Source organism: Aotus nancymaae, unplaced genomic scaffold (assembly GCF_030222135.1).
Source record: "Aotus nancymaae isolate 86718 unplaced genomic scaffold, 86718_ANA_hifiasm-v0.15.2.pri h1tg000079l, whole genome shotgun sequence".
Taxonomy (NCBI): Eukaryota; Metazoa; Chordata; class Mammalia; order Primates; family Aotidae; genus Aotus; species Aotus nancymaae.
The window spans coordinates 1,069,475-1,093,858 of record NW_026988494.1 but is presented as its reverse complement, the minus strand read 5'-3'; the positions used below and the strand labels follow the sequence as shown (position 1 = coordinate 1,093,858).

The following is a 24,384-nucleotide window of genomic DNA, read 5'->3' as shown; positions in this document are numbered from 1 at the left end:
CCAAAGCCCCAGCGATGTCACTCTCAAAGCTCATTACAGACCAGCATCACCCACCCCTGCAGCCCTTGTTCCCAGCTCACCTCCACTTTGCAACCTCTGTCACTAGTCCTGGGGGATATGGCTAGATCCCTACCAAGATGGAGTGTGTGTGCCTGCAGGGTAAGGAATGATCCCGTTCCGGGGCACTGAGCTTGCCCACAGGAACTTGAGCCCTGGGGGCACTGGTGTCCTTCCCAGTAGACTGGCCCGTGAAGACTGGGGCCATGATTACCTTCAAGATCTGGACATAAGGCAGGTTGTCTGGACCAATCTTGCTCCCGTTCACCTCGATGTGCTTTAGCCACTGGATGTGTGGTTGTGGGTCACTGTACACCTTACACATGAACTCCACGTTGCTACCCAGGGCCACTGTCTTGTTGGCGGGCAACCCTGCTTGCAGGATGGGCCGGTGAGGGGACCGCTCTGTGGAAGACGGGAGAGGAGGTGCTTGTCATGGAGACCCTGCCACGGCTAAAGAACGGTGTGCTCACCTGCATCCCCCTTGGCTTCCCAGTGATGGGTTGTAAACCTCCCAGCACTTCTGCTGAGCCCAAGCCTCTCAAACCAGAGCTAGGGAAACGGACACCTTCTCTTCAGGCCCTAAGCCATCAGGATCCTCCTCCTCAAGGCGGTGCATCATATTTACAGTCACAGTAAGTCGCTCATGATTTCATGGAGAACATTCTAACTCAGCTGCGTCCCCAGGCCTCAGCGCAACCTGCTTCTCCTTAAGTAAAACCAGAGTCATTTAGACTCCTGCTGTTTAAAGTATGGTCCACAGGCAGTGCTACCAGCATCCCTTAGGAGCTTGTTAGAAATCCAGAATCTCAGATCTTACTCCGATCTCTCAGATCAGAATCTCCTTTTTATCTTTTTTTAGAGGCAGGGTCTCACTCTGTCACCTACATTGCAGCGCAGGGATGTCATCCTAGTTCACTGCAGTTTTGAACTCCTGGGCTCAAGTGATCCTCCCACCTCAGTAGCCTCAGTTACTCAGCTGGGACTACAAGTACATGCCACTGCACTAGGCTAGTTTTAAAATTTTTTACAAAGCGTCTCACTGTGTTGCCCAGGCTGGTCTCAAACTCCTGGCCTCAAGCAATCCTCCTGCCTTGGCCTTCTAAAGTGATGCGATCACAAACATGAGTAATCCCCTCACACCACCTGGAGCTCATAAGCCACTGCGCCTGGCCACAATCTCCTTTTTAGACCATGTCATCACAATCAAGAACATTGGCCGCAGACTGTACCCAATGACCTCTAGAGAGTGAATTTCGAACTCCTAGAAGGAAAAGGCTGCAGTTAGGACTCCAAGAGGCTTGATGTTCTTCCGAGAGTCTCCTGTGATGCCCTGGAGTTGGCACAGCCGTGGAGTTCTGCATTAGCAAGGTGTCTGACCTCTCTGAGCCTCAGCGCCTGCGCTCCTGTGTAGAGCTAGACGAATACCACCCACCTTGCAGGTGTGCCACACGCATTACAGGGCAAGTATTTAGGGAGCCTGGCATTAAGCGACAGTTCCTGTTATGCTGTATTTAACATTGCTCCAACAGCGCCTCTTTCAGGACATACCCTGAACAGCACCTTCCATCTCACATTGACAACCAGCTTTGACACGGGTTACTGTCTGATCTTAACTCTATTTCACAGATAAGAAAAGTGAGGCTCAAAAGAGAGAAGTGACCTGCTCAAAGTGACAAAGCCGAGAAGTGCCAACCGCTATCCTGACTCGTCCCCTAAGAAACCTGGACACTCTGGCCGTGTTCTCCAAGTGGCTCTTCCTGCTAAACTCATCCCTCCTGCTGCCTGTGCCCTCTTACCCACGACGTCCAGCTGGTAGGTGTGGTTGATGCTGCCGTACTCATTCTCCACGATGCAGGTGTAGTTGCCCTTGTCAGAGGGCACCACGGAGTCCATTATGATGCTCCAGGTGGCATAACGGACCTGAGGGGAAATGCCAAAGGGGTACGTTGAGGGTCTGGAGGAAAACGCAGGCAGAAGCCCCACAACAATGTTGGCACCCTCTGACACCTGCCCTCCACATCAGAGCCCGGTGGCACAGGGCCCCAGGCTGCAGTGTTGGCTAGGATGAGGCATGGAGTGCCCTCTACCAGCCCATTCACATTCTGAAAGAACACATCAGACAAGCTGGCAGATGGGGTGTGAAGACTCTGGAAGTCTCCACTGTGACATTCAAGGTCATTCGTGATGCAGACAGATGTGTCTTCTGCAAACACTCCCAAATACACCAGGAATGTTCCGAACTGTGCACCTCTCCTATTTGATAAGAATCTAGCCCCCGCTGCCCTTGACAGCTCATTTCAAAAGCCATCTCCTCTTTGGGAGGCTAAGGCAGGAAAATCACAGGGTCAGGAGTTCAAGACCAGCCTCGAACCGGCCAAATTGGTGAAATCTCATCTCTACTAAAAATACAAAAAATTAGCTGGGTGTAGTGGTGAGCACCTGTAATCCCAGCTACTTGGGAGGCTGAGGCAGGAGAATCACCTGAACCCAGGAGGTGGAGGTTGCGGTGAGCCGAGATTGGTGCCGGCGCACACCAGCCTGGGCAACAGAGTGAGACTCTGTCTCAAAACAAAAACAAAACAAAACAAATTTAAAATAAAATTTCCTCCAACCCAGTCTTTGGCTAGAACTGTGCTTACCCTTTGTCTACTGAAGCACTGATCATAGTCTGCTTTTTATAATAGCAGCTCATGACATTTGCCTCCTATCAGACTAGAAAATTTTTATGGGCAGGAATGTTGTCTTGTAGCATTTAAAGCATGGTGTCTTGCCTGTAGTGAGTGCATGGTGAATTAAAGTGTTTCTGGCTGTGCGCAGTGGCTCACGCCTGTAATCCCAGCACTTTGGGAGGCTGAGGTGGACAGATCACTTAAGGTCAGGAGTTCAAGACCATCCTGGCCAACATGGCGAAACCCCATCTCTACTAAAAATACAAAACTTAGCTGAGCATGGTGGCCTGCACATGTAATCCCAGGTAGTTGGGGGCTGAGGCAGGAGAATTTCTTGACTGCACTCCAGCTTGGGTGACAGAGCGAGACTCTGTCTCAAAAAACAAACAAAAAAAGTTGCCCTATTCTTTCTGAAAATACTCTGCTTTCCTTACACGTGATTAATGAGATAAGAAGTGAGATGACAGAAAAACAGGGACTATAAGGAGGACCAGAAATTCTGAAGAGGAATTAAATGAAGGTGTTCTTCCTACAAATATAGATGAGCAGAGGATGTGACGGACAGTTTACACAAGAGGAAATGAAAACTGCTTACTAATATATGAAAATTCTAACTTTATTAATAAGCAAAATAATATGCAAGAGAATAATGAAATAAATACAGTCACCCCCTGATCCGTGTGGGATATGTCCCAAGACCCCCTGTGGATGCCTCAAACTGCAAAAAGTACCAAAACCTACAGATCTAATAGCACTGGTTTCTCCTATACAGACACACACGATAAAGTTTAATTTATAAGTTAGGCACAGCACAAGATTAACAACAATAACAGAACAATTGTAATAATATACTATAATAAAAGTTACATGAATGTGGTCGCTCTCTCTCAAAATAACTTATTATACTGTACTCATCTTTTTTTTTTTTTGAGACAGAGTCTTGCTCCTGTCACCCAGGCTGGAGCACAATGGTGTGATCTTGGCTCACTGCAACCTCCACCTCCTGGGTTCAAGGGATTCTCCTGCCTCAGCCTCCCAAGTAGCTGGGATTATAGGTGCCTGCCACCATGCCCAACTGATTTTTGTATTTTTAGTAGAGACGGGGTTTCACCATGTTGGCCAGGCTGGTCTTGAACTCCTGACCTCAGGTGATCCGCTCACCTCACCCTCCCAAAGTGCTGGGATTACAGGTGCGAGCCACTATGCCCGGTCTCATCTATTTTTAATTGTTGGTTGACTGTGGTAATGAAACCATGGACAGCGACACCAGGGACAAGGGGGGACTGCTATGTTTTCGCCTATCAAATTTGCTGGCAAAGGTACAGTGGATTTGTCATTCTCATACCCTTGCTATGGGAGGGTGAATCAATTTTCCCTTTTAAGAAAGTAATTTGGTAACATGTATCAAAGGCTCAAAAAATGCTTACAACCCTTTAACTTGGTAATTTCATGTGTAATAATCTGTCCTAAGGAAGCACACTTAAAAATGCTGACAGAGATTCACTGCAACATTATTTACTATGGCGAAAACTAGAAAATACCTAATATCACGATAGTTCATTAAATTATGGGAGTTTTATTGTTGTTTTTTGGAGACAGAGTCTCACTCTGTCACCCAGAGTGAAGTGGTGCGATCTCAGCTCACTGCAACCTCTGCCTCCTGGGTTCAAGCAATTCTCCTGCCTCAGCCTCCCCAGTAGCTGGGATTACAAGAGCCTGCCACCACGTCTGGCTAATTTTTTGTATTTTTAGTAGAGAAGGGGTTTCACCATGTTGCTCAGGATGGATTCAAACTCCTGAGCTCAGGCAATCCGCCCACCTTGGCCTCCTAAAGTGGTAGGATCACAGGCGTGAGCCACTGCACCCAGCCAAATTATGAGATTTTAAAATAATGGAATCTTACACAGTCATGAAAAATTTGTTTCAAACAGTCATACTTGAAAAGACATCACAAAAAGACTCATGTTAACAAATAAGAAGGCAAGAAAATTACTTACATGTGATCAACTATGTAAAAACCATATTATACAGAAAGAAGACTGAAGAAATTTTTAAACCTTATTTGCATTTGTTTGTATTTAAAAATTGTAATGCATTACCTGGATAGTTGGAAAAGATTACTTAAAACAATTAAAAGCATATAATCAGGATTTCCTGACTCGGCCTCCCCTGTTGCCATTACTCTAACTTTCGCATGCACACACACATACCTTGTAGCCTCCAATCCTGTGGTCAGGTTTGAATTCTTTGCCATTTTTCAACCAGCGCAGTGTGGGGTTTGGGGTCCCACTGGAAGGGCATTTGAACTTCACCGTCTTGGCAGCTGGCACCGCATGCAATTTCTTTTCCATCTTTTCTGGGGATGTCCAATATGGAGCTACAGCTGCCCAGGGAAAGCCAAGAGAGACAGGCAGGGTGGGAGGAGCAGCTTGTCAGGCTCCGGAGCAGGGCCCAGGTCAGGACCTGGGGGTGCCTTGCCCATCTGCCCAACACCTGTGAGCAGTGCCTAGCACTTAGCAGAACAGGCACCATGACCCCATGTACCCTCTCCTCCTCCCTGTTCAGCCTTCCCCTCCCCTCTTTAAGCTAACACCCAGGGCAGTAAGATAGGAAACAGTGTCTCACGCATACGGTTTGGTTTGGTGTTATCTGTCTCTTTCTCCTCTGAAGAGGAGTCATCATCATCATCATCGTCCTCCGAGGAGGGGAGGGCATCTATGGGAAGAAGAAGGGGCACTGAGCTTCCTCCTAGGGATGCGTGGATTTCACCCACTAAGGCTAGTGCAGTTCCAGATGAACACGGACACCCTCCCCCTGGGGATCCCAGTCCCACTTCTCCCTTAGTGACCATCTCTCGGTGGGATGGAGACTGTTTAAGAACAGTTCCTGTTCGTGTTTCCTTCCTTCCCCAAAGCGCTGCCTGGAAGCCTTCACACTGGGTGGCTCCATCAGGGTCAGCTGTTCCTCTTTAACTTAATTCCAGCCTACATTCAAAGGCTCGCTCTCAACTCGTGGTGCCACCTGGGTGTGTTGGGTCTCAACTTGCAGCCAGGCAGCCTGTATTCTTCTTTGGATGGCTACTATAAGGAAACCCAGGCAGGCCTAGACGCACCGTGGCTAGATGCCATTTCCAAAGGATGGGCTAAACACCCACAGTCAGAATTTTTCTGGCATATGTCTACTAAGGTTTGGCGGCTGCCCTCCTTAACCAGAGAATATAGGGCACCCACCACCCCGGCAGCTGCCAACACCTCTCCCCAATTAGTACTTATTTCTTGTAAGAACAGGCTTGATACACATGTGGTCACCCATTGGGGTTCATGCCAGATCTTTCTCCAGTCCTTCCTATCACCTTTGGGGATCTGGTGCCAAGTCCACACCCCGAGGTGCATACATGGCACAAAGAAAATTTCAGCTCCACTTCCTCAAATCCTAGTTTTGTGAAAGTCACATTCTAAGAGTGGCAGGTTCCCGGATTCACAGAGCTCCAGGGTTCCCTGGCTGCCCTGGCACAGCTCCCTTGTGGTGCACCTGGTTTCCTTGCTCCAGCACAGCAGGGATCCCACCACCTGTTCGGGGGCTCTAATCACTAAGCCAAGTACCAAGTCCAAATGGCAAGGGAGTGGTGGGGTGGAAGCTGGCTGAGCATCACTTAGCCTCCTGGAGATCTGGGCAAGCTGTGGTGGGAAACATCACAGAGTCTTAACATCCCAAGAGCCCTGGCAATCACCTCTGAGATGGGTCCTGGAAGCCCCAGATCTCCAGCCTGGGGCCCACCAAACCTGGTCACAACTCTGAGAGCCAAGCCACGCGGCAGGCAGGGAGCAATGTTAGTGGGCAGCGGTTTCTGAAGCAGAGTGGGGGCAGATCACGAAGGGGAGGAGGTTCACCTCCCCCTGAAACTGGCAGAGAGCGTTGGAGGGCGTGAGGGCAGGGCTTGGCTACCAACCTGAAACATTGACGGAGAAGTAGGTGGTGTCGCTGCCCAAAGGGCTGCTGGTCACGCAAGCATAGAGGCCGGAGTCCGCGGGCACGGAGTCCCACACCTCCACCTCCTCCCCTGTGATGCGGGTGCGGTTGCTTTCCGCCAGTTTCACCCCGTCCCGCAGCCAGTCGATGCTCTGCACATCGTCACGCAGCCGACAGCGAAGCTGCAGTAGGTCACCAGGGTGGACCAGGAAGGACTCTACTTCCACAGGGGCTCCCCAGGGCTGGGCTGCAGCCACCACAGGGCCGGGAAGAGGAGCCAAGGGGCGAGAGAGGAAGACAGGGAGAGGGGAGGAGGGGAGAGACAAAGGGAATTATGCTGGCCACCCGGAGCTGCACCGTCCTGGGCATCACTTACTGGAGGCTACTGAGCTGGGGCGGCAGGAGTTGGAGCAAGGGTCAGTGGGGAAACGGCTGGCTCCCTGGGAACCCCCATGTCTTCCCACCCCACTCCTCCAAAAGTCAAAGGAAGAAAGAGGCAAAGTTAGGAAGCAGCTGTAGCAGCATTAAGCAGATCGCATCTCATTTCCCTCCATCCTAAGGGGAAAGGTCCGCCCTCCCCAGGACTTGTGTCCAGAGTTGCCCCCTCCCCAGACGCTCAGTTCTTTGCCAAGACCACCACTTGCCAGAGGAACACCCCATTTCCTTTGGGACAGCTCAACCTCACCCTTCCCTAGCAACAGCTGAACAAACCCCGCCCCTCAAAACCCCAGCAGCCCCCACCCAGGTCGAGAGAAGACAATTTGTCAACAGGGCTGACCAGGATTTGTGTGATTTGGTGACGGTAGGGGTCTGGCCCCCGATGTGTCAGATGCACATGTTGGGGGGGCAGCCCAAGGAGAGGTCAGCTCAGGGAACCTCTCACTGGCAGGTGTCAGGCCAGGGGATTTGGAGCTGTTGACTGTATTAGGACTGGAGGCCGCAGCTGCCACAAAAGCCACATTTGCTCTGGCAGCAGGAGCTGTCGAACACAAAGCTCCTTTCTCCTCAGCCCTCTGCCTGGGCACACCCTCTCAGGCCCCCACCATCCACTCTCCCTCCCTGTGTCCTGTCCTTCTCTGTCCCTGGGTGGGAGCACTGGACCCACAGGGCGTGTCTGCAGCTCACAAGATCTGATACGGCCAAGGGCACCTGTCCCTCCCCTGACCAGTGCCTCTTCCCACACGCGTTCAAGAAGGCCTGTGCCCGGACACACCTGAGTGCACCATCCTGGGCTGTTACCCGTCTCCTTAATACACCCCTCTGCACTTACCAGGGGAAATGAAGTTTCTATTTCCCTTTAGGATGTTCAAATGTACTCCTGGCATCTTCCACCTCTCACACCTACCACCCACATTCCACCCGAAGCCTTGGAGAGGCCTTTTCTCACCATCTGTTCGCCCTAAGAGACTCTGTGGAACGAGTGCTGCTCCCTGATGCACAAGGTTCTGAAACAGCATGCTCTCCCTCCGCCCCTGCTGTGGTTCACGGCTGCCCCAGCTCTCACTACTCAGTCTTCAGCCTAGTTGGTGACTTCTCCTCGAGGGCTGTTCTGACTCCCAGTCTGGGTTAGGTGCCCTCCCCGTCCTGTCACACTGAAGGGCAGTGCTCTTTCTGAACCTGAGCATGGGGATGTGTCATCGGTACTTCAAATCCCCAGCACGTACTATGATGCCTGGCACTCAGGAGTTGCTCAGTAAATCCTTGCTCAGTAAATAGCACACATGCAGTCACCTCGGCCCTTCACTGCCTTCCTTTCTCATCTCCCTTTTCTCTTTCACTCCCCATCATTTTAAAGAAGGTCTTTCAGAAGTCCTCAACAGGCTTCCACTAGAAACATTAAAAATGAAAATGGGTGTCCTGAGCATCAGAAGTGACCAGGGACTGACAGTGGTTTCTCCCTCAGCGGGGACTGAGGTTGCAGGCCCAGCCTGCATCGACCCATGGGCTTTATCTTAAATAGGAGTCATCAGAAATAGGGGTGCAGCTTTAAAAGAGCTCAGAAACCACTAGGCTTGCATACGTTAATTTTTGCGAGTCCGGTCAAGGGGAACGCCACAAAGGTGAGTAGACCACACAACCGATTAAAATAAGCTTTTGTGGGCCTTAGAAAAAGTTATTCTTTCCATTTTTAATGGTCTGTGGTTTTGCCAAATGAAGGTAGGAAAAAAGCAGTTTAGACTCAACTCTTAAGGAACAGAGCAGACATTCCTATTGATCAAATCTCATTTCCCTCAAATGACCTGAGTAATTAAGTATTTCGCAGCTTGTGATCTGTGCAAGCTGAATTTTTACCCTCTGGCATCACAAGGCCTATTGCAGCCATTCCCAGAGAAAAAAACAGCCCCCAAAGACAAAAATGTAGCAGAGAACCCCCAGGCATTTATTTTCCCCCAAGAGAAAACAGCAAAGGAACACTGGCCCTGGTGAGACCCGCTCTAGCTGATACCAGCTTGGATCCGTAACTTCTGCCCGTCCCAACCAGAACCTGGAGACAAAACTCCACCGTAAGTGATCTCCAGAAGCCTCAGGAGCCAGCTCGCTTTCCTCTGATGCAAGCTCAGACGCCAGTTCCCTTCCAAATGTGGCTCAGGTATGCTCTGTCCACTTTCTTTCCCAGAACCATCTCAAGATAATTTATTTTTATCTTTATTTTTAGATGGAGTCTTGCTCTCTCACCCAGGCTGGAGTGCAGTGGTGCGATCTTGGCTCACTGCAACCTTAGCCTCCTGGGTTCAAGCGACTCTCCTGCCTCAGTCTCCTGAGTAGCTGGGATTACAGGCACGAGCCACCACACCCAGCTAATTTTTGTATTTTTAGCAGAGATGGGGTTTTACCATGTTGGTCAGGCTGGTCTGGAAACTCTGACCTTGTGATCCACCTGTCTGGGCTTCCCAAAGTGCTAGGATTACAGGCGTGAGCCACTGCATCCAGCTGGGATAATCTTTTAAATGGCCTCCCTGGGGCTGCAGTTCTGACTCTCCCTGATGCTTCCAAGTAGTCATGTGCTTTACATTATTTTCCTAATCAAAATCTACCCTGTGTACAGAATAAAATCCACATCTCTGCCTCACCTTTAAGGCTCCCTGCAATCAGCTTCCACTGTCTCCATCCAGCCCCATTTTCTCTACCAGGGGCAGTCTGTCCCTCCCCGAGTTGGGATGCTTTCAGCCCCGGCTGCATCCTCCCTGGCATAGCAAAGCTTACTCCTTTCCTGGGGACTGTCAGTGCCATTCCAGGGTCCTCCTGCCCCAAACTACTCTAATTCCACCATCCAAAATGTCCCGGGGCTGGGCGCAGTGGCTTATGCCTGCAATCCCAGCACTTTGGGATGCTGAGGCAGGAGGCTCACTTAAGCCCAGGAGTTGGAGGCTACGGTGAGCTACAATCATGCCACTGCACTGTATCCTGGATGACAGAGACCTTGTCTTTTTTTTTTTTTTTAAGATGGGTTTTGCTTTGTTTGTTGCCCAGGCTGAAGTACAGTGGCACAATCTCAGCTTGCTGCAACTTCCACTTCCCAGGTTCAAGCCATTCTCCCACTTCAGCCTCCGGAGTAGCTGGGACTTCAGGCGTGTGCCACAACACCTGGCTTGTCTTAGTATTTTAGTAGAGACAGGGTTTCGTCATGTTGGCCAGGCTGGTCTCGAACTCCTGACCTCAAGTGATCCACCTGCCTTGGCCTCCCAAAGTGCTGGGTTTACAGGTGTGAGCCACTGCACCCAACCAGACCTGTCTTAAAACAAAACAAAAAAACTAGGAAGCCTTGTTTACACCAACGTCTCATCTCTAATTTTCTGTAAAACAGTTACTGTCTAAACCACACAAATTCATACTCAATTACATTCCATTTTGTATTGTTTCTATTTTTTTAAACAGCAGGCAGGTAATTCACATGCTGTAATATTCATCCAGTCAGTGGTTTCTGCATATTCAGTTGTACAACCATTCATCACAGTCTAACTTCAGAACATTTTAACCATTCTCAACCCCGCTCCCCCTCCAAAAAAAACTCTGACCCATGCTAGTCACTCCTCCATCCCTTATCCCCAGTCTAAGCAACCACCGATCTGCTGTCTATGGATTTAGGTATTCTGGATATTTCACATCAGTGGAATCTGACAATATGTGATCTTTCGTGACTGGCTTCTTTCACTTAGCATGTGTTCGAGCTTCCTCCATGTTATAGCATGGAATCAGCACTCTGTTCTTTTAAATGGCCTAGTAATATTCCATTATATAGACATACCACACTGCGGTCATTAATTGACAGACATCGGATGTATTGTTCCTCTCTTTTTAAAAAAAATAAGATAAAGTTTCACTATGTTGCCCAGGCTGGTCTTGAACCTCTGGACTCAAGCAACCCACCCACCTTGACCTCCCCAAAATGTTGGTATTACAGGCGTCAGCCACCACCCTTAGCCCATATTGCTTTTAACAACTGGTAATCAATTTATTAAAATAGTTGACTTTGAGCATCTGCAATGGTGATTTCCAACTCAATTCCTGGCTCAGTACTGACGGAAACCAACTGCATAACAATCTCAGAAGAACTGCATAAGTCAGTGGGTCGCTTGTAGATTTTCATCTGGAAATGATCCCACATCTCAGAACCTTCACCACAAGTTTTTCTTACACTGATTTTCAAAGCCTTGGCAGGCATTTGAACTGGTCCCTTCACCTTGAGATTCCTTCTCTTTGCTCCTCTGATCAAGTCAGCACACACTTTCTCCAGGGATTTTACACTGAGGCTCATTAGAGAGATTCGAATTTGGTGAATAGCCACCTCCAGCTTCACACGTGTTTTTTGGTATCCTTAAAAGCCATGGCTCCAGCGCGGCTTCCTGACTGACTAGTTCGGAACAGCGGTAAGTGAGGAGAAGGAGCAGGCAGACCGCAGCTCCGCACCACCTATCACCACATCTTAAAGAACTGGATTACTTTTCTGAGGCAGAGTTTCACTCTAGTTGCCCAGGTGGAGGGCAATGGCGCGATCTCGGCTCACTGTAACCTTTGCCTCCTGGGTTCAAGCGATTCTCCTGCTTCAGCCTCCCAAGTAGCTATGATTACAGGCATGTGCCACCACGCCCGGCTAATTTTGTATTTTTAGTAGAGATGGAGTTTCAACATGTTGGTCAGGCTGGTCTCAAACTCCTGACCTCAGGTGATCCACCCACCTCGGCCTCCCAAAGTGCTGGGATTACAGACATGAGCCACCGCACTCGGTCTGTATTGCTTCTTTATTGTCCAAAGTGTCCAAGTCTCTCCTAGAAATTAGCAAGCCAACTCAGAGCAGACGTACCTGTCATAATTGTCCCTCGGTTCCTAACAATGTCAGAAACCCAGAGACTACTGAATAGGTCCAGAACTGAAACTGGCATCCAGCAAAAGCTAACTTTCAGAGGAACCAAAAATCAGCCTACCCTTGGGTTCTAGTGGCTTTTCCCCATGGCTAGGAGTGCCCTTGGTGTGTGTCAGGGTCCCTGTTTACAAAGCAGGGATGATGCCACTTTCTTAGAGGAGGAGATGGAACCAACTGCTTGTGCGCTTACCAGGCCCTGCTTGACCGCATCACTACCTGTGCAGTGGCCCTGACCCTGGGCTGTGTAAGGTGGCTGATTCAGGGGCACAACTGCGCACTGGCACCCTGCAACTATCATGTCAGTACTTTCCATTCTCTTTTGGTCTTTCCAGCATCCCTCACTTATGTCCTCATTAGAACGGTCCTTGCATCTTGAGCTCCGGCTGCCCTGAGCCGGCCTTTCTCTGGTCAAGACTCATAGGCCAGGGTGTTGTTAGGTGTCCATTAGCAAAGGGCAAAGCTACCTGACACTTTTATTGGGCTGGCCAAGAAAGATGAAGATAAAAACACCACTTGATGGCTCAGTCACTTGAAACCAACATTTCAACTCTTGGAGAACCTGATTAATTGGAATCAGATACAAAGGTTGTCCTCCAAATACACAATGGGGAAGCTGTGAGGGAAGTGGCACCAAAACTATTGCTTGATGCATCTTGTTTCCTGAGAGACAAGGTGGGGAATGGACGCTGGAAAAGGCTGGCTGTTCACTGTTACAGGCTCTAGCTGCCATGTGTTAATAGTGCATCGTGGGCTGGGTGCAGACTCTCATGCCTGTAATCCCAGCCTTTTGGGAGGCCAAGGTGTGAGGACTGCTTGAGACTAGGAGTTCAAGACCAGCCTTGGCAACACAGTGAGACCCCATCTCTGAGAAAGTAAAAAAATTAGCCAGGCATAGTGGTGCATGCCTGTAGTCCCTGGTACTCGGGAGGCTGAAGAGGGAGGATCCCGTGAGCCCAGGAGCTCAAGGCTGCAGGAGCTATGATCATGCCATTGTACTCTAGCCTGGGCAACAGTGAGACCTTCTCTCAACAACAACAACAAAAAGGTGCCTTATGCTTCCACACCAATGAACAGAATCAGCGTTCTCATCAATAGGAGTGGGAAGGTCGGGGTTAGGGTTTAACTTGAACATCGTTAGAGGACTCAAGGTGCTGATCTCATTACCATGCAGGTTCCTGGGTCAAGGCAGGTGGCGGGTAGACCTTGGGAATTTGTGCAGCTGCAATCAGTGCTCCTTTTAGTATGAGTGACAGGGATTGGCACATCAAACCTACCCTGCTTCTCTAACATGCCTCTATACCCTAAGAAGAAGTCAGAAGTCCACCAGAGACCCACACTTTTTGGTAATCCTCAAGGAAGCAGCTAGAAAGGACAGGCAGGGTGGAAGGGGACTTTCCCATGGTGCATTCAAGTTCAGGAACATGACGAATGATAATTGAGGCCCTCTTCCCTTCCTACTTTCCCCCCAAATACTGCAGGCTTATAACTCCCAACAAGCCAACGTGTGAAGCATTTTGCTTCTGGCAGGACTGGACAAAAATCTCCCACAGTCATTTAAAAGGCAGTTCTGGGATCTTGGCTCACTGCAACTTCCACTTCCCAGGTTCAAGTGATTCTCGTGCCTCAGTTCCCTGAGTAGCTGGGACTACAGATGAGCACCACCACGCCCAGCTAATTTTGTATTTTTAGTAGAGATGTGGTTTTGCCATGTTGGCCAGGCTGGTCTTGAACTCCTGACCTTAAGTGATCCGCCCACCTTGGCCTCCCAGTTGATTCTAAATCTGTGTCTTCCACCAGCCATGGGCTCTATGAAGGGTGTGGGAATGGAACCATGAAGAAGCCCAAACCCATAAAACCTTGCTATTCTTAGGAGAAAATGAGACCCCAGTTCTCAAAAATCTAAGGTGAAAACAGGGAACTTTCTTCAACACAGCTACCATTAGGTGATTCTGGGAGCCCTTGTCACTGTGCAAGGAGAAATGGGTGAAACAAAGGCCCAGAAGACATATATCTTGCCCTAACTGGGGCACTAAGAATTGCATAGCACCTTGATATGCATGAAGATTTTATACTGCAACATAAGACAAGTGGAGAATGTCAGGACCAAGTACAGGCAGGTTCAGCACAGGCTCTGAAGTCATGAAACATAAAGTATTGGCAATGAGAGCAGAGGTTGGACAAAATGATAGGGAAGGGAGAGGGGAGGATTTAGATGGGAAGTAAAACGTCTGGGGGTAATGGAAGAGAATGAGGTGCTTACAGGCATGGCTGTGCCCTGGTGTGAGGGGCAGTGGGAGACCAGGCCAGGCTGGGAGAAAACAGTAATAAATGATGATTTCAATTTGTACTTGAGGGATAGAACAGAGCCACCAAAGATACCCCAGGGAACACAACTCTCTGCAGAGACTATGAATGCAGGCCATTCATGCCACATGGACAAATACACCTGAAAATACATGCTGAAATACCACTTCACCAGCCTGGGCCCATAGCAGCCACTCTGGTCTGGAAGTTATCCATCCCCAAACCCCACAACTTAACAGGAACCTGGTGAAGAATAACAATGTATTTGCACAGCACTTTGCAATTTACCATGTGCCGTCCCATATATTATCTAGGGATCCGTCAACATCTGAGTAGACAGCAATACTACTACCGGCCAAGATTTCCAGCATGCTCACCATATCCCATAGGCCGAGCAAAGCTTTGAACACAGACCCTCCCATTTCATTCTCAGAGGAACCTTATGAGGTTGATCTTATTGTGATTTCTATCCTATGATAGAAATCAGTGGAGGCTTACTACACACCAGCATAGTTCTCAGTACGTGTTAACTTAAAACCCTATGAAGTATTTAATAGTTAGAATTCTTGGCCAAGTGCAGTGGCTCACACCCGTATCTGAGCACTTTGGGAGGCCAAGGTGGGCGGATCACGAGGACAAGAGCCCGAGACCAGCCTGACCAACGTGAAACCTGGCCTCTACTAAAAATACAAAAATTAGCCAGGCATGGTGGTGCACGCCTGTAATCTCAGCTACTCGGTAGGCTGAGGCAGGAGAATCGCTTGAACCCAGGAAGTGGAGGTTGCATTGAGCCGAGTTTGCACCAATGGACTCCAGCCTGGACGACAGAGCAAGACCCCGTTGCAAAAAAAAAAAAAAAAGGAAAAATTTCCTGGGCATGGTGGTGGGCAACTGTGCCTGTAATCCCAGCTACTAGGGAGACTGAGGCTGAGGTAGGAGGATTGCTTGAACCCAGGAGTCAGAGGTTGCAGTGAGCTGAGATTGTGTCACTGCACTCCAGCCTGAGCAACAGAGTGAGACTCTGTCTCAAAAAAAAAAAAAAAAAAAAAAAAAATTAGAATTACTATCTTCAGGCTGGGTGCACTGGCTCATGCCTGTAATCCTAACACTTTGGGAGACCGAGGTGGGTGGAACATGAGGCCAGGAGTTCAAGACCAGCCTGGCCAACATGGTGAAACCCTGTTTCTACTAAAAATACAAAAAATTAGCCAGGTGTGGTAGTCCACGCTTGCAATCCCAGCTACTTGGGACACTGAGACAGGAGAATCGCTTGAACCTGGGAGGTAGAGGTTGCAGTGAGCCAAGATTGCACCACTGCACTCCAGCCTGGGTGATAGAGCCAGACTCAGCTAGGTAGTAAGTAGCAGAGCTGGGATTCAAACACGGTAGCCTGGTTCTCCAGAATCCACACACATCCAGAGTCCAGCTTTACTGCTTTGCAAAGCAGCCTTAACCTTCACAGTGTCGTGACCTCCCCAGGTGAGGAAGCCCTTCTGGCTCAGCCCTTTGATTTCGTCTAATGGCACCTCTACGTCCTACCTCCTTCTGCGAGATTCTGAAGTTGGTTGCTTTGGCCTTATCCTCCCTTCCTTCCCTCATTTCCTCAAGCTCATATCAATCATTACCTTACAGTTGAGTGCTTTTAATTATAAAATACACTCTCCTGCCCCTGCACGTCCAGCAGGCTCAGCTGTCCAAATGCGGCAGGGGAGGAAATGGGGGCGCTATTCGTTGTGATCGGAGCAGACTCAGGAACAGTAATAATGTCCCATTTTGGCATTGCACTGAATATTTCATAGGACCTGCTTCTTCATGTCCAGGTGACTCATGTTCCTTCCCATTTAAACATGGACAAATGGAGCTTGAGAGATAGATGGCTCACAAAGTCACAAAACAGGGACAAGCTCTAGAGGCTGTGTGTGCTGAGTCCCGGCCCCCCCCCACTGTGTCCAGCTTCTCTGCCAGGGCTCAGTCCAGCCAGCACTGTCACAGCACGCAGGGTGATGAGGGGTGGCCCGCTCCAGGTCTGTGCCGCTCTGTCTGGGCCACAGGAGACAGCACCCTGCCTCCCCTGTCCTCAGCTCAATCCCCAGCAGTCGCCTGACACCTTCTCTCTTCTCGAATCCCTCACTCTTGATTACAGATTACAGCTGATGACCCCTGATGACCCACTGAGAAGATGAAGAACACTAGGCCACATCCTCTGGACTGCACAAGCTCACAGGGGTCCCAGCTCTCAAGCCCTGATGGCTCCAGACCTGCCTGCTGCCTCCTGTCCCCGCAACACTCCATGACAGCCCCAAGTTGTCTGGAGCCTCTCAATCATCTCCTCTTCTGCCCCTTGCACAGCCACCACCGCAGTCCACCTCCCCGGTGGAGCCAATATCCTCACTGCCCCTTTGATTTCCCTTTTCTTCTCCTAAATGCCTTCCTCCTCCTCTCCAACAAGCAATCATCTCCATCACTTTCCTAGGCCTTAAAACTCACTCTTCTGAGACTGGCCCAACTACATTCTCCACCTCCCCGCGACCTGAATGTGCCTTCCCCTAGACCTGAACATGCTCATGGCCGTGTCTCGCACTTCCTCGTACTGCTGGGCTGCTGGGCTGACGGTAGGTCTTTGTCTTACCTACTCTATGTTCTATACCCCAAAGGGCCTAGGGCTTGGATAACCGGCCCCCAACAAAACCCAGGCATCCTCTCCAGCAGCATGATGTCTCAGGGCAGCCATTTCTATCATCCCTGTTCCATCTTTTTGATCTCTGGATTTCTGGATTAAGAAAATTAGGAGAGAAAGGCTAAACTCCTCAGCAACATGGCGGAACTGGTGGTCCAGGAATGTTTACAGTCTTGGTACAAACTCCCCAGAGATAAATGAGGGGGCAATTGTGGCTGGGGGAGGAACTCGGGGTGGCTTTGAAAGCAACTTAAAAGGAGCACAGAACGGCACAGCAGGGCTCCGGGGGCCCTCTGCAGAGGTTTTTTTATTACGTTATTTTGGCTTTGAAATGGAACTGAAAACTTACCTTCGGCTGGCAGGACCTGGCCAGAGTGCAGAAGCATCTCGCCAAGTCCCGGGTCACAGCCACCACCCTACACGGTGGAGAGAGGAGCCTGAAACATGTGTTTCCCTCAACTCACAGAGTCCACAAGTAGGAGAGCTGCAAAAATGGGGTGCACAGGTATGTGTGGAAGGAGAGCCGGGAGCACCACATCAGTTAGCAGGGCCTGACACCCAGGGCCACTGGCGTCCACCAGGCCCCGACCCGGGGGATTTGGAGAAGCGCTTTTTTTTAAATTGAAGAAAGTGAAAAGAGTAAGAAGGGACATTTTGCATGCAAATGGGCCACTGCCAGAAGAGCCTATTAAAATGTAAAAACTCCACATTCAGCCTGACAAAACGGTGCAAACTGCTGTGTTTGCCAGAGGGCCAGCAATAAAGCTCACAACAAAGGGGCCGGGGAACAATGGCAGGCTGAATGGCCCCTGCCAGCAGGTCCCCCCTCGCGTTGCCATGGGGACCCCACCGGGGCTTACTAAAGGTATTTCCTGAGGAGAAAGGCTGCGCACACAGGCCCAGGCAGCCTGGCTAATCCTGACAGGAAGCCACGGCCATTCAGCAGCCCAGGGGCTTGGGGCCCGGAGTTTTGTTTTGTTTTTATTAAAAAAAGATTTCGGCCTTTTGTGTGTCCCACCTCGTCACTGTAATTTAGTGCGGAGCCGCCAGTGCTGGCCAAAGCCACAGCCCGGGCTCTGCGCCTGCCCCGAGACCCCCCCAAAAACAGGTCACCCCCCACCTAGCTCAGCCACAAGACACGTGTAGAACCCCACTTGGGAACTCCGGGTGGAAAGCGCTCTCGGCCTGGAGAGCTCCATATGGATCTTAAGAGACGAAGGGTCTCTGGGTGCTTAAGGAGCAATGCAGCCGCAGAACTGAGTTTGGGGTTGGAGCTTCTGTGCACGTGTTCATCTGATGCCTCCTTCAAATCTACTTTTTTCCCCTAGGGATTTTGCCACCTTTCTCCAACGACCGATAGGCACCAGCGCCCCCACCTCCTCCCCACCTGTGCTGGGAGAAGCACTGTAATTAAGTGATTAACAAAGGAATGCACCCAAGAGTTGTCTTAAAAGAAACTTCCCTCCTTCCTCTCTCCCCAGCAAAAGTTCTCACCCCATTGTTTACTGATGCATTAAGGACAGAGCTGTACGGAAAACTCTTACTACACCCATTCGCTCAGCCTTCTCCCAATACACTTTGCTTCTCTCCCTCCAATCTAACCAGGAAGAAAGCATTGCTCTGGCAAGAGGGAAGTTCACTCACTCATCCAAGAGGAGCAAAGGTAGCCGCCCTGCGGCTATGGGGGGAGCGCGGTCCACGCTCACGGTTCCTAGAAGTTTGTGTCACCATTTCACATTTGGCACCAGAATCCAGCCTCGGCAGATTCAGGGAAGAGAGCCAATGACACAGTTGGTGGTGGAGACAGAAACTCCTGTGTGACAACTGCCCCCTAGGACACAGTTTAGGGTCAATTAACATTTCCCGAACAACTTGCAAATGGAAAGAGCCATCCCCAGTGAAGACTGAAAAATGAAAGAGGCTCAACTCATCCATTATGACTTGAACCCAAGTCTATCTGTGTTTGCAAAGGCTGTGCTGTTGCATCTAGACCTCACCCAAAAACAAGTTTTGGGCCTGGTATTTTCATAGAACGAAAGAGAGGAAAACATACTATTTTGGAGGCATTAAGACTGTGACTAGGAACTGCCGCGGATACCTTGCGAAGCTTTTAAGGCCATATTGGGTGGGTCCTATTTTGGGAAAATAAGCTGGGGCATCTGCACAATGATAGAAAGCTCCCAGGATCTGGTAAGGACCACTTAGGTACACTGAAAGTTGGGGGGATCTAAACACTTAGGTTGGGGGGATGTCTTCTCCTGCCTTTATTATAACATAAATCACATCCTAAACCCAAAGCAAAGTCCAACTCAAAATCACCTGTGACAGCGCGTAAGAACATCTTCCACCAAGTTGCTAACTAAAGTGATGTGTGTGTGCGTGTGCTTGTGTGTGTAGTGGTGTGTGTGCATGTCTGCGTGTGTGTGTAGGGGTCCCACTACTGCAGGGGAGCTCAGACCCTCCCACTACTGGCCCGGAGCCCAGGCCTCCCAGCCATGTGTCTGCAGCTGCGACCTGTCATGTACTTCCTGGTCTGGGTTCTGTAATGGAAAGATCATTAAGAGTGGGGGAGGGTAAAGAGATGAATCAATGGCAAAGAGGTAACCCTGCAGCTCCCACTCTCCACTGAGCTCTGACCTTAAAGTTCGGTCAGGTTCCTTAAAGAAAAGAATGTATCGCCCTCCCCCAACCTCTCCCGGCCTGGGCCTCTCGAACAACCTCCCCTCCCCCAAGCTCAGCAGAAATTGTATGGGGAAGGAAACGTGGGCAGCTGGGCAGGGAAAAGTTGCTGCTCCCTAAACTTGCTGATGAATTAGTAGAGGCCTCAGCTGTTTCGGGATGTGCCTTCTGGCCCCCCAAGCCTGCCATGGGTGGCTGAGCCCACAGTTCACCTGGACTCTCAGTGCCCCAAACGCCTGCCATCTCCCCCAATCCCTTCTCATCCCTGCAAGGGTGGGGCTGGGTCACAGCCTACTCAGAGTGGAGAAAGGAATGGGCTTCATCAAGTTATCTTTTTTCCACCGTAAAGAAATTCTCTTATGGTTATACACGATGAGACTGAACACAATGAATAATCCTTTGAAAATGAAAAGGCATAGAGTAGTGGGAACCAAGGGCTGGAAGAGGGGAGATGGGGGAGTTAGTATTTAACGAGTGGGGCATCAAGGAAGGTAAAAAAGTTCAGGAAGTGGATGGTGGTGACGGCGCACAACAGCGGGAATAAGCTTAGTGCCACTTAAGGCCACAGAGCTGTACACTTAAAAACAGTGAAAATCCACCACAAAGAAATGATGAATATTTAAAGTGATAGACATGCCAATTACCCTGATTCGGTCATTACATAATGTGTGTGTGGATCAAAACATCATACTTTACCCCACGATTATACATAACCATTACACATTAATTAAAAATTTAAAAATTGGTCAGGCATGACGACTCACACCTCTAATTCTAATACTTTGGGAGGCTGAGGTGGGAGGACTGCCTGAGTCCAAGAGTTTGAGATCAGCTTGAGCAACAAAGTGAGACCTCATCTCTACCAAAAAATATCCCAAAAAAACCCAAAAAAGCACAAAATTAGCCAGGCATGGTGGCGTGCACCTGTAGTCCCAGATACTCGGGAGGCTGAGGTGGGAGGATCTCTTGAGCCCAGGAGGTCAGGCTGCAGTGAGCTGAGACTGCAACACTGCACTCCAGCCTGGGTGGCAAAATGAGACCCTGTCTCAAAAAAATAAATAATCAATAAACTTAAAAAAATAAAAATGGTCGGCCAGGCGTGGTGGCTCACGCCTATAATCCCAGCACTTTGGGAGGCCGAGGCAGGTGGATCACGAGGTCAAGAGATCAAGACCATCCTGGTCAACAAGGTGAAACCCCGTCTCTACTAAAAATACAAAAATTAGCTGGGCATGGTGGTGCACGCCTGTAATCCCAGCTACTCGGGAGGCTGAGGGAGGAGAATTGCTTGAACCCAGGAGGCGGAGGTTGCGGTGAGCCGAGATCGCGCCATAGCACTCCAGCCTGGGTAGCAAGAGCGAAACTCCATCTCAAAAAAAAATAAAATTAAATTAAAAAAATAAAAATGGTTAATTTTATGTTACATATATTTTACTGCAATGAAAGAATTATATGGCAATGGTAGGAGGCAGCATTAGTTTATTTAAAATATTCCTACTTGGCAAAAAAGTTGGTGATCCTTTGTTGGTTCCAAAAATTTGGGGGGAAATTTTGCTGTCCCATGAAATCTAAAAATCTGGGACCAATGGTCTGTTCCACGAATTTCCAGGAGAGCACATACCCAGAGACTGCTTCATTCACATCCCATCCATCCACACACCACACATTCATCCTTCAGTCTCGCTTTTATGCACACAGTATGAATGCTGAGCATTTAGTACTCTCGGTTTAAAAAAATTAAAAACATGGGCCAGGTGGGGTGGCTCACGCCTGTAATCCCAGCACTTTGGGAGGCTGAGGTGGGTGGATCATGAGGTCAGGAGTTCAAGACCAGCCTGGCCAAAATGGTGAAACCCCGTCTCTACTAAAAATACAAAAATTAGTTGGGTGTGGTGGCGGGGGCCCGTAATCCCAGCTACTCGGGAGGCTGAGGCAGAGAACTGCTTGAACCTGGGAGGTGGAGGCTGCAGTGAGCTGAGACTACACCACTGCACTCCAACCTGGGTGACAGAGAGAGACTCCAGCTTAAAAAAAAAAAAAAAAAAAGCCGGGCGCGATGGCTCACACCTGTAATCCCAGCACATTGGAAGGCTGAGGTGGGCAGATTATGATGTCAGGAGATTGAGACCATCCTGGCTAACATGGTGACACCCCATCTCTACTAAAATACAAACTTAGCCGGGCGTGGCGGCATGTGCCTATAGTCCCAGCTACTCAGGAGGCTGAGACAGGAGAATCACTTGAACCCAAGAGGCAGAGGTTGTGGTGAGCCAGGATCGTGACGTTGCACTCCAGCCTAGGCAACAAGAGGGAAACTCCGTCTCAAAAAGAAAACAAAAACAAAAACAAAACCATGGTTTGGGGATTTTTTTGTTTTGAGACAGGGTCTCACTCTGTAACGCAGGCTGAAGAACAGTGGCACAATTTCAGTGTACTGCAGCCTCCACCTCCCTGGGTTAAGCGATCCTCCCACCTCAGCCCCCCAAGTAGCTGGGAATACAGGAAGGTGCCACCACGCCTAATTTTTTTGTAGAGACAAGGTTTTACCATGTTGGCCAGGCTGGTCTTGAACTCCTGACCTCAGATGATCTGCCTGCCTGGGCCTTCTAAAGTGCTGGGATTATAGGCGTGAGCCACGGTGCCCAGTCAGTTTTGGATTTTTCTACCTGAGAGGGTGTGGCTCTGTGGTAGCCAGGAAGCTAAAGCCTAGTATCTATGCTTAGGGCTCCAGTGACCTGGGGATCTAGAACAATCCTGGGGAAAGAGCCTTAGTCTCGGCAAACTCACTATTCTCCATTTCCTACTGGAAGAGAGAGAATATACTTTGAGGTCCTTGTAAAACCATTTAGTCCCAAACTCAGCTTGAGCCACAGGTGATATCACTGGCTGGGTACCACCAGAGAGAGCACCTGAAGAAACCACTCAGGTGATGGCTGATCACTTACTGTGTGACCTCAGGCAAGTCACCTCCCCTCTCAGGACTTGGTTTCCTCCACTGTGAAATGAGAAGGCTGACTGGCCATGTACCTTCCAGCCCTAACCAATGTCCCCTGTTTCAGCTGGGTCTTGTGAGATGACAGGGGGTATTGCTTACTGACATCCCTTCCCGTGCCCACTGTGACCACAGAGCTCCCTTCGATGTGAGGGAAGTGAAGAGCCCTCAACTAAACTGTCCTTCAGAGTAAAGGATTCTGTGTTGGTCTCAGGGCTCTGGCCACCAGCACCTTCAATAAATGCTTCTCCTCTTCATCCCTTCTCCCTGGCTTGGGGTGCTTCTCGAGAATCTAAGACTAGCAGAAAGCCCAGCTATACTTGGAGGATTCACTTTAGTGTCATCTTTTGATGGTCACGATATATTAGCCCAGAACAACTAGGTAAATTTTTTAAATGCATTGGGAGTTTGGAGGTAGTGAAGAAGGGCTAAAATTGTAAAATAAACGTCACCTTCAAGTGCATGTCAGGCATTCATAGTCTTGATTGCACATAGCATATGCAACTGACACTTCATTTTTTGGGGGGATGGAGTTTCACTCTGTTGCCCAGGCTGGAGTGCAGTGGTGCGATCTCAGCTCACTGCAACCGTTGCTTCCTGGGTTCAAGTGATTCTCCTGTCTCAGCCTCTGGAGTAGCTGGAAGTACAGGCACCTGCCACCACGCCTGGCTAATTTTTTAAAAAATATATTTTTAGTAGAGACACTCATTATGTTTGCCAGGCTGGTCTTGAACGCCTGACCTCAGGTGATCTGACTGCCTTGGCCTCCCAAAGTGCTGGGATTACAGGTGAGCCACCGTGGCGGGCCACAACTGACACCTGAAATCATGACAACCCAAGTTTTGAATGCCTAAGGGAGAACTTCATTCAGTAGTTAGCAAAGGAATCTGATTCTTCTAAGGTTCAAAAGCTAATTCCTAAAACCTAAGGAAAATAAACCTTAATTCCAAAAGTAAACTCTGTAGTTGGACAACAGAGGACCAGAGTTTTCTGAATGCGAGAAAGGCCCCTTCTGAAGGGCTGGAGCACGATCAGCATTCTAAAGGCAGCGAGAATTGACCAGAAGCTGTGGCAGAGCAGGCCAGCACTCCAGGAAAAGGGTGTCCTTTCTTCCTAGGAAAGCTCTTAGATCACTTCCCTGTCCCACTCCTTCTTCTCCTCCCCCATGCCTCCAAGGCAAAGGGACTCAGCCCTCTCCCACCTTTCCCACCTATTTCGTCTTTCTTCTCCTAGACTCTGACATTCCATCCTCCTCACCCAGGACAGGGATTAGAGCTTAGATAACCCGAGACTTGGCTCCACCATTTATCAGCTATTGCACCTTGGCAAGTTTTTGCTTGTTTTACCTCTGTCAGCCAGTTTTCTAAACTGTTAAATGGAAATAGACGTGTCTGACAGACTTTCTCGGGATGAGAATTAATTGATACCAGATATTCTCAAAGTGTGGTCCCTGGACTGGTAGCACCAGCATTCCTTAGAACTTGTTAGAACTGTCAAGCTTGGGCATTTTCATAACCCCTCCAGATGACACTGAGCCATGGAAACCTGGGGCCACTACATGAGATACTCAATACATGCTAGAAATAATGATTTCCCACCTATCTTCCTTACCTTCCTATTGAAAAAGGTTCTCATCCTGGCATTTTCTTTTTAAAGCTAGAAATTTTAGGTA

General features: G+C 49.4%; 2 protein-coding genes across 11 annotated transcripts in view; one reads left to right on the top strand and one right to left on the bottom strand.

The window, feature by feature from the left end:
• The window catches only part of LETM2 (leucine zipper and EF-hand containing transmembrane protein 2), a 39,308-nt gene extending 37,421 nt beyond the window's left edge, over positions 1–1,887 (top strand). Inside the window, exon 10 of the mRNA XM_012475971.3 lies at positions 1,687–1,887. Within this exon, the coding sequence (XP_012331394.1) occupies positions 1,687–1,719 (33 nt within the window). The 3' untranslated portion in view covers positions 1,720–1,887. The remainder of the gene's footprint in view (positions 1–1,686) is intronic.
• The window catches only part of FGFR1 (fibroblast growth factor receptor 1), a 60,179-nt gene that overhangs the window by 10,940 nt on the left and 24,855 nt on the right, over positions 1–24,384 (bottom strand). For 5 of the 10 annotated variants that reach the window (XM_012475961.2, XM_012475955.2, XM_012475956.3 and 2 more), the window contains exons 3-7: positions 6,679–6,945; positions 5,355–5,444; positions 4,940–5,112; positions 1,857–1,980; positions 272–462 (exon numbers count right to left, since the gene is read on the bottom strand). In XM_012475961.2, the coding sequence (XP_012331384.1) occupies positions 272–462; positions 1,857–1,980; positions 4,940–5,112; positions 5,355–5,444; positions 6,679–6,945 (845 nt within the window). The remainder of the gene's footprint in view (positions 1–271; positions 463–1,856; positions 1,981–4,939; positions 5,113–5,354; positions 5,445–6,678; positions 6,946–24,384) is intronic. The other 5 variants (XM_012475960.3, XM_064368670.1, XM_064368671.1 and 2 more) reach the window with 3 other exon arrangements.